The sequence below is a fragment of the Lepidothrix coronata genome, unplaced genomic scaffold (genome assembly GCF_001604755.1).
Source record: "Lepidothrix coronata isolate B3197 unplaced genomic scaffold, Lepidothrix_coronata-1.0 Scaffold253, whole genome shotgun sequence".
Classification (NCBI taxonomy): Eukaryota; Metazoa; Chordata; class Aves; order Passeriformes; family Pipridae; genus Lepidothrix; species Lepidothrix coronata.
Window position 1 is genome coordinate 748,380 of NW_016690433.1, and position 9,225 is coordinate 757,604.

General features: G+C 36.2%; 1 protein-coding gene across 1 annotated transcript in view; it reads right to left on the reverse strand.

Moving 5' to 3' along the window:
* RYR2 (ryanodine receptor 2) overlaps positions 1-9,225 on the reverse strand; it is a gene marked incomplete at its 5' end in the record, with an annotated part of 247,650 nt that overhangs the window by 20,832 nt on the left and 217,593 nt on the right. The window contains 6 exons of the mRNA XM_017835267.1: positions 537-667; positions 2,810-3,028; positions 3,813-3,899; positions 5,452-5,599; positions 6,607-6,671; positions 7,056-8,359. Of these exons, the coding sequence (XP_017690756.1) occupies positions 537-667; positions 2,810-3,028; positions 3,813-3,899; positions 5,452-5,599; positions 6,607-6,671; positions 7,056-8,359 (1,954 nt within the window). The remainder of the gene's footprint in view (positions 1-536; positions 668-2,809; positions 3,029-3,812; positions 3,900-5,451; positions 5,600-6,606; positions 6,672-7,055; positions 8,360-9,225) is intronic.

The window sequence follows — 9,225 nt, forward strand, 5'->3', positions numbered from 1 at the left end:
TCATTTGTAAAGCTGCTGGAATGAAAGCTGCCAAATGGTTTTCAGCCTACCATGTAAATGTAGCTTGAGAAGAGCAGCAGAGGCAATGCCTGCAGACAGAGTTCTAAAGAGTTACATCTCACAGCCCCACCAGGCAGAGAGTCAGAACTTTAAATACGCTCCTAAAAGAGAGCCCTCAAGAGACACCGAAAGGATGCAAAGCACAGTTCACTCTTGAGCTGACAGCAGTACACAGTCACTATCACTGTGTTTGCCAAAAGAAAACCCAGTGCATTTTTTTGTCTTTTATGAAACAGAAATAATTTTAAAGCAAAAATCTAGGAATTAATAAGACTAAACAGTAATACTAAAAATACTAGTAAACATTAGCCTAACAGGTGCCTGACATATTTTGTATATTTTTGTATATCCTTGCTAGAAATATGTCCCTAAAAATTGTTTATTTCAGACAAGCTGGATGATCAAGTATATAATTGTGGAAATGGAAGAACAATTCCTTGCAAGGCTATAATGAGACAGAGTAAGTAAAAACTCACTGTGTGTTGATTACAAGCCTATCCCACTGTCCCTTAATATCATCTTCTGATGGCTGCTCAGTTATATATAGCCCATCAAATTCCAATTTCCTTGCCACTTCCTTTTCTCTCTTAAAAATAACCAGTGGAACCTGCAGTTAAAAAAAAAATTTACAGGAATTATTTAAAATGCACTGACATGCCTGCAAACTTTTAAGAAAATCTGGTTGTTATGAAAAGTATGAAAACTGAACAAAGCAAAAACAGTATTTAAAAAAATTAAAACTTAACAATTGCCTAGAACATGAAAAACGTATTGATGCACAAGGATTAGGTCATTCAGAATCATTAAACTGCAGTGTACCAAACAGTCATAAAAAGGTGGCCAAAATCCCTGAAAAAGGATCCTTCAAATAAAAATAGCTTTTCACTGCTATGGAGGGATTACAGTTATTCAAGTGAAAAGAGAGCTAAAATAATATCTTTTTTAAAATTCTTAGAAAGTCTAGATCCAAAATTGACTTGGGATCACACTTTTGGATTTCATTTTGATATCCAGAGATGCCAGATTTTGCCTTTTACTTGTTAAAGATTTCTTGAGGTTTTACAGTAGGAAATAAAGTGGTTTCACAACAGAGAGAAAGAAAGACTGTAAGCAGCAAAAAAGAAAAATCACATTCACATTCCATAGACTTGTCACAGCCGAGACACCTAACCAGTAAGGATCAGGCTTTACCCACAACTCTCTTTCATCAGCAGGATGACATTCAAAAGTACAGTCTGAGAAGGCAGATGTAAATAGCGGTCCCAGCAGAGTAGCTTTTTCTTAGAAATCTGTTATCAACAAAAAATAAACCCTACTCTTCCCTGGAACTATTTCACAGGTCCCCAGAATGCACTCACCCTCCATTACCCACCTTGACTGTAATACTACTCAAGAGTGGACATGAGTATACTAAAATGGTAATAATAAAATTAGGACTACTCAAGCAATGTGGTGATTACATTAGGTACAATGAAAATGTTCCAACACTATTTTCCAATAGTTAAATGAGAAAAATGTAGTGGATTTCATGTTGAGCAATCTTCTGAAGTAAACCTATCACATACAGGCCTGCAGTTATGAAGATTTTAGATTTCAAAATCTTCAAAGATAGAGATTGAAACCATATTTGGACTTTTCTTCAGAGTTTCAGAATTAGAAAGAAGACAATTCATTATGACAAATAATTATAACAATTAATTGTTATTAATTGTTATAACAGAGAATAAATGTAGTTTGAAAAAAACTACATTTCTAATCAGAGAATAAATGTAGTTTGAAAAAAAATGTGGCAAAGTAGCATAAAAAGTAATAGTAGAAAAAACCTCAAAACATATGGGGTGGGAGAAGAGAACATCTCAAAACCCAGAAGTCTAAGCTTTCATATTTCATGGCAACCAATGCAACAAGAAAACATTGTAGTATTTAGTGGTCTGCAGGGACACTTAAGGTAGAGTTGTAATGCAGTAATATGAACTAAAAATGCTGATCATGTCTTTAGCATAGAAAAAGTATTATCGATTAAAAGAGGAAAGTAAAAATATCATGGACCACATAAGATATTATAAGGACAAATTAGCAGCCATACTGGGTCATAGCAGAGGTCCATTTAATTTAGCACTATCCTGCACTTATGCCTTGGAAGAGTGTAAAAATGGGGGAAGTACATCCCATATATATTTCTCCCAGGTTCAGAGATTTATGGCATTTGGTTTTCCTAAACAACAATAAGCATTTTGCGAAAAAAAAATCACATCTTTATTTTTCACATCCCTAACAGAAATCTTGTGCAAGATATTCCTCAAAAGATGCTTAAGCTCCTGCCAAAACACTACCACCAGAGTGTGTGTGTATGAAAAGCAGACATTTTGTATAGCCACAATATGCAGCAGCAATAGGCCAAAATGCTGCATGCTTTCCAAAAAACCCAGATGACAGACTAGTAATACAAATACTGTCACGTAGCTTCCTCTGGCCATGTGCATTCACACCTTGTCTTTGACAGACTCAAGCAGCTTTTGATAGAAGTTACTGTTGTCAGCCAGACAATTACAGCAGATCAGACTGGCATGTAACTTCCTGAAAACACATATCAATTTCTGTTTACATTACACTAACAAAATATGATTTCTTTACATGATTTCCCTCTCTGCTTAAGCAAGGTTGCTATGACTTTGTTTCAATCTATACCGTTCAATGGATAAAAGAGTTTGGACCTAGAATACAAAAGAAAAGTTCAGTTTTTTCTTACTTTCAAACAGTAATACCCTATGATACAGAAGAAAGAGATGACTGTGTGTAGGATGGCCAAAATCCGCAGCGTGGGCTCCATGTAGCCACTGCTTTCTTCCAGGACATAATGCACTGCAATGACCCTCTCATCATCGCTTTCCAGGATGTTCAACTTTGTACTTTCACCATCAGATACCACAGGAAGTTCCTTTTCTTCTGTCACAGCAGATGTGGAGACCTGTTTAAATCACTTAATCTTAATATTGCAGCTGTATTTCCTTTGATATGAGTTTTACAGAAATACAAGCTAAGTAGTATAACTGAAAACAATGATACCAAGGACAATACAATTGTAAGACTTTTTTTGCATAAAAACATCCAGAAAGAATACCTTATCTTTTTACACCAGCCTGTGATAGTGTGCTTTTTCTTTTCTTTTTTTTTTCACTGTCTATCCATTGTAGCAAATTTGGCCCAAGCTAAATTTTATCACCATGTTAAATTTTATGTTAGAAGAAATCCAGTCGATTCCTGACAATCCCACATGTAGTCTTTATCTTCAGGGCTCTGCCAGAAACTGATTCGAATCCACAGACTCTAGAGTTGTATTAATGATACTGAAAGTGATATTCTAGGCAGCTTGACATGATGTGACTTCTTGTTGTACACACCCCCTCAGGAGAGCATAACAGCACAAGAAAACATCTCAACTGACATGGATTAGTTTAAGTTGCCAATGAAGGCTCGGCTTGGCTGGTTCACTGTACTGTGAAATGGAACATCTGAGGCATGGGTATGCCTTACAGCCTGCTGCTTTGTTGCAGCACAGAACTTTGTAAATAAATATTTGTGTACTGGAAGTCTCTTCTTACTTCACACAAGCACTTCAGCTCTCCTCTAGATTTCTGAAGTGGTAGGATGAAGCAGGTATTTAATCTGTTAGGCTAGGCAGTTTTACCATGGCATATTGCCTACAAAATCCAAATGGTTTCCATTGTGCTACTTGAAAAGTTACTATTTACCTTATAGAAAAGCAGGATAAAGTTGATGGCAAAAGCAACAAATAACGCCAACATCCTCATGTTGTAAAAGTTTCGGGCAAAATAATTCTGAAAATAGAACAGAACATAAATAAACTTTGACTAATAAAGATTCAGTCATAATTATTAGGTTCTTGCATGGAGGGGGTTTTTTGTGGTTTTTTTCCCTACAGAACTTTTTAATGGAATTTTAAATATTTTTAAAGAATCCAAACAAACAAAAAAACCCTCAACAAACATTTTGAGTGATGTACAAATTCTCTCCTACTCCACATTACAATAATGGATAAAGGACCTTTTGTTTCACTCCTTGCAGAAAGGATGAAGGATTTTTAATTGCCTCTTACATCTTTTTCATTGTCCTCTCAATACACGTGGAGACAACAGAGACATCACAATGTAATAGTAATGTAATAATAATACAGAAGTCTCCATTTTCCCTGCAGCTCATTTTTCATTCATATGGCAAATTGTTACCAAGAAATAAAAATATCTGCATATAAGTTTATTTTAAGTCTTTTCCTATTCCAAAATCAAACGGATTTTTACCAGGTCAGCAAAAATTCATCTGTGACCTAAGTACTGTGAGTAGAAAGCTTCTCTGACATTATGATGCAATCAAAAGGATTGCAGAAATGTGCCTTTTCCATTCCTGACAATTCACAATCCTTTACAGTAGACATTGTGAATGCTTTAACTCTTCCATAGGAATTCCTCAATTTTTCAGCCCTAATTATAGATGACTATTCATGAAATATTAAACAAGACTATTAGAAAAAAAAAATCAAGTCAAATTTGCATGACTCCTATGTGACTAGCCTTAAAAAATTAATCTCAGTTCAAAAGCAAAATTTAAATACCTAATTTCCTAATAAGATTGTGACTACAGTTTTGTAGTTTTGCTATATTACTCATGTTAGAAGTAGGCTGTACCTAAACAATTATCTACTAGAAAAATAGCAAAAGTGTATTTCTTTTTGCTCTGCATTTCACACTAGCCTCAGTGAATATGCATGGAATCTCCTAGCTAATAAAAGCATAGATTTTAAACCGTTCTACAGTTAACTCACGGATATCATATTTCACTTAGAGACTCTCATATGCAGTTTTACTATTTAATTAGTCTTATTTTCTACAGGTTTTGAGAAGTTTGACAAATATTAACTTGTTATTTCACTAAGAAAAAAATCTGTAACATCTTTCCTTATTTGGTTTAGGTTAAGCATTGTATCTTAGGCAATTCTTTTTATAGGAGAGCTTGTAATTTCCCAAAGTTGTCTCTCAGGAAAGGAGAAATCCTACAGGCTCATTAGCTGCTGTAAAAATTCAGGAATTTTATTCCCAGAAAAATGCATGGATGTTTTCTAATGATGTACAGGCATCTCTGAAGGTCTGAGTTTGGGAAAATAATTCTCTGCCTAAGTATTAGTATCTTGTATACTATTTGTGTGTTTCTTTTCTCTAACATTTCCATTAAACCTTTGCTTTATGTTCTTTTTATGGATGATGTTGGATAGAAAAATGTGGTCTTTCAGATGCTATTTGTCTTTAGATTGGTAGAATAATATGTTGGTACGTGTCTCTGCCAACAGCTAAACACATAATCTAGAGAACAGCTTACAAGAAGCTTCTGTTGGTATGCAATGATATTCTTCCAGAAGACTGATTCCTGAACTTCTGGTTCTCCATATCTGTGTGTATGAAGTTGTCTTAATTTCTGTTTCCCTTTGTCTTCCTTAGTTTTTTCTTCTTTTTCTCCATCTTCTCCTCTTAGGATACAAAAGAAGCCAAAATAGTATGTCAAGTCAGTAAAAGTTAATAAGGTAGTAAAGTTGCTAAACACAAAATTAAAATCACACACTGAAATAGGCTATTCCATCTTTTAATGAGGCTCAATGATGAGTCATGCGGTTCATGCAGTTCACGCACATGAGATGCATCCCTCTTCAGTCCAAAGCACTGGCAAGAGTGACAGTCTGTTTAAGTCTGCAGATAAATTTATTGCTTTGGTACCTTGAAGTGAGAATGCTAACTGGCAGAGGCAGGCAATCAAGAATCTGCCAACCTTATTACCGAAGGGTCTGCTTCATAATTGTGCAGATAAGAGTTGCAGTGACAAAATGTCTGTAAGCTGACAGCTGTATGTCTGTATGAATACCTATATGTCTAAGTGTTCCCCTCCAACCTCATGCATTTGAACTATCAGGTTCTCACAAATGCTGCAGAAAACTTTGGTTCTTCTTGCAATTACAAGTCAAGTCTCAAGTTTTAAATTTTTTGTTTCTGCCCACCCGATGAATTCATAAGTACCCACTCCAGAAGGAGATGGGAGTACAAGTGTGTTAGCATCTGATGTGTGATTATCATCATGCTATCCCATTACAGAAAGTCAGAGGTAGTGGGCTGCCTTCTCCAAACACATGATCTGAAGAACTGGGAATTATTTAGAAGTCAATTTGACCTGTCAGCATGATAGATGACAAGATCACAGAAGTACCTTTGAAGCCAAACTTTTAAGTTACACTATTAATTTCTGTGTATCTCTCTACAAACAGAATAACTGATGTTCTAAACTGCTTCTCTTCTCAGAATATACTTGACAAACTTTCACTTTCACTTGAAAGTTTGTCATATTCACAGTAGTTTCAGGGCAGTTAACAGTGTCAGGCACTTCACTCCTCACAGAGAATACAGGTATCACTGCAACTCACACAGCCAAGCAGAGCAATCAACAGTGAAGTGACCTTGTAGGATCTGACGTTAAAGTAATACCTACTCTGCTTTTTCAGGTTCTGATTTTGTTTCCTCTTTCTCTTCCTTTTCATCTTCTTTCACCTGCTCCTACAGAAAGTCAGGTTTAAAAATATGTCTAAACACTGTTATACACTACAGAGTTAGTTTAAAAGAATACCCAGAGGGCAGAATGTTCGGTCTGTTTGACTTTGTTAAATAACCAAAACTTTGAGACAAGATGATAATTCAATTTACATTAATGAAGAAACAATTTAACACTGAGCTAAAAGTAAACCAAAACACCATGTACTTAGAGAAGGTTGCGGAAATTCAAGTTTATGACATGAGAAAGAGTAAGCCCTAGTAATGATATGTGATTCCCTTAACAATATGTCAGAAAATCCAGAAAAACAGAGATGCAAATTTCATTTCAAGACTATACTAACATATGAAAGAGGGAAACATACATCAAAAATAAAAGATACAGTTTACCTGGATTTTTTCCTGTACCTCAGGCATTGGAGCTAAGGAGGGAGTGCTCAGTAAGTCACTCAAACCAGCGTTTGGATTGTGAGGGATTAATTTATACTGTCCACCTTCTCGTTTCAAATCCAAACCAAATATATCTGAGAGTAGATCACTCTCTTCTGATAAAGTTTGCAGATCTGTCAAGTCTTCTGTAGGCAATGCAGCTTCTGTTGGCTTTCTCTCCCCTTCTTCTCCTTCCCCACGCACCTCATCCTGAGTGGGATCTGGCATATTAGCTAACAGTTCAGCCACCTTGATTTTCTTTGCTCCTTCTACTAAGCTTCCTCCAAGCAGCAAACTGCAGATAATGCGAAAGAAGCCTCGGACAACACTAAAAGCAAAATGCAGTAAGCCCATCAAAATACTCCAATAGGAAGAAAACAAAGCCATGACCATGTCCTTCATGGTCATTTTCTTCACTTTTTTCATCTGTTTCTTCAGGCTTTTCATGCTGAGCATTTTCATAAGAGTCATTAAATTATACTTGAGAGCTACTAATGCTGACTTCACGGTCACAAGAGAGAAGAAACCCATTCTAGGATCTTCTTCCTCAGGGTTATCTTTCTCATTCTCCTCTTTATTTGCTGACCTTTCATTCAGATCTGACTCAGAGATCTGGGCAGCCAGTTGCATTTCAAAGATGGTATCCTCACAGAAGTTAACAAAAAGCTCCATCTTTTCTTTCTCCCCGCCTTCATTTACAACATCAAATATAAATTGTCTCTTTGACTCTTTTACCTGAGGTTTCTCCCACTGAGTCCGACTTGACTCACTTATTTCGAAATAAACTCGTTCAATGCGCTTTGCGCTGCCCATGATTTCTATGCGTCCAAGGAAAGGCTGAAAGTAATTTAGCACACTCTCTGACAGTTCAAGAAAGGTTTGCAAGCGGGTATCATGGGGCATGTGCTCTGACAGGTTGGTCAGGAGAACAGCAACATTGAAACCAATGTCTTTTGCAGGTTCATGAAATCGTTTCACAAACTCCTCGTAGTCCAAAGTCTCATTCTCATCTGTTTCAGCACATGACAGCAGAAACTCAGTTTCAGACTGGGTGTAATGCTTATGGCTTTCCATTGCCCTGTGAAAATCCCTCTTCGAAATTATCCCTTTACCATCAGGGTCATATTCTTTGAATGCATCAGAGGAAGTCAAATCCTTCAATTTTAAGAACATATCAAAAAACTTCAGAATCATCTCCACATTGTTCGACGATTCCACAAGCATATCGACCATTTGCTTTCCAATAGTTCCATTCACAACATTACCTAGATGTGATGACAGGATATTAGAGATAATGATGGCAGCAAATGTTTCATCAAAGAAAAGTGTATTATAATGACTAGTGAAATAATCAAAGACTAAAAATTATAAACTATTGGACAACACACTCACATGAGAAGCTAGCAGTAAAATCAGAAATCTTTTACTGATAACATTACCCTAAGACTTGGAAAAAAAAGTTACAGAAAGGAAGACCTAACAAGGCTTGTTGAGAGACATCTGTTACACCTAAAATAGAACTAAAAGTGGGGCAGCATATTATGAACTTCACTGTAGCACAACACAGACAGAGCTAGTGTCCCATTAGTTAGCATGAGCGGCTCAGCAGGTTATTCATGGAGCACAGCCTACAGTACTAAGAATTCACTTTGCTTCTCAGTGACCTATGAGCAAAGCAGTAGCAATGCATGCTACGCTGCAATCTATGCTGCATTTACTGTTCTCCCATTCTCTCAAGAAAATATAATGGGATACACATAAGAAGCAAAGAGGAAAAAAAGATCTTTGAATCATCTATGTGTATGTCCGGTTACTCTAGCGCTAGAGGCACTAATACTATAGAGAAGGTAAAAGCAATAGTAGTATTATTTCTTGACAATGGTTATATTCCCTGAGGAATCATAATTTCAGGACCTTGAACCTAGTCAGTCACTAGACAAATCAAAGCCTGTTCTTTATGGCTAAGAGCAATACCAAAATAAATGCAATATATTAAAGGTGCTAAAGTGACTTCACTTCCTAAAACTCAAGATTTCAACTTAAATAGTCAAAACTTTTTCATCTAAGCCAAAAGAGAAACCAAGTTCATGGAAAGAAAGTAAATCTGCTAGCCCTGGATTTTATACAATTC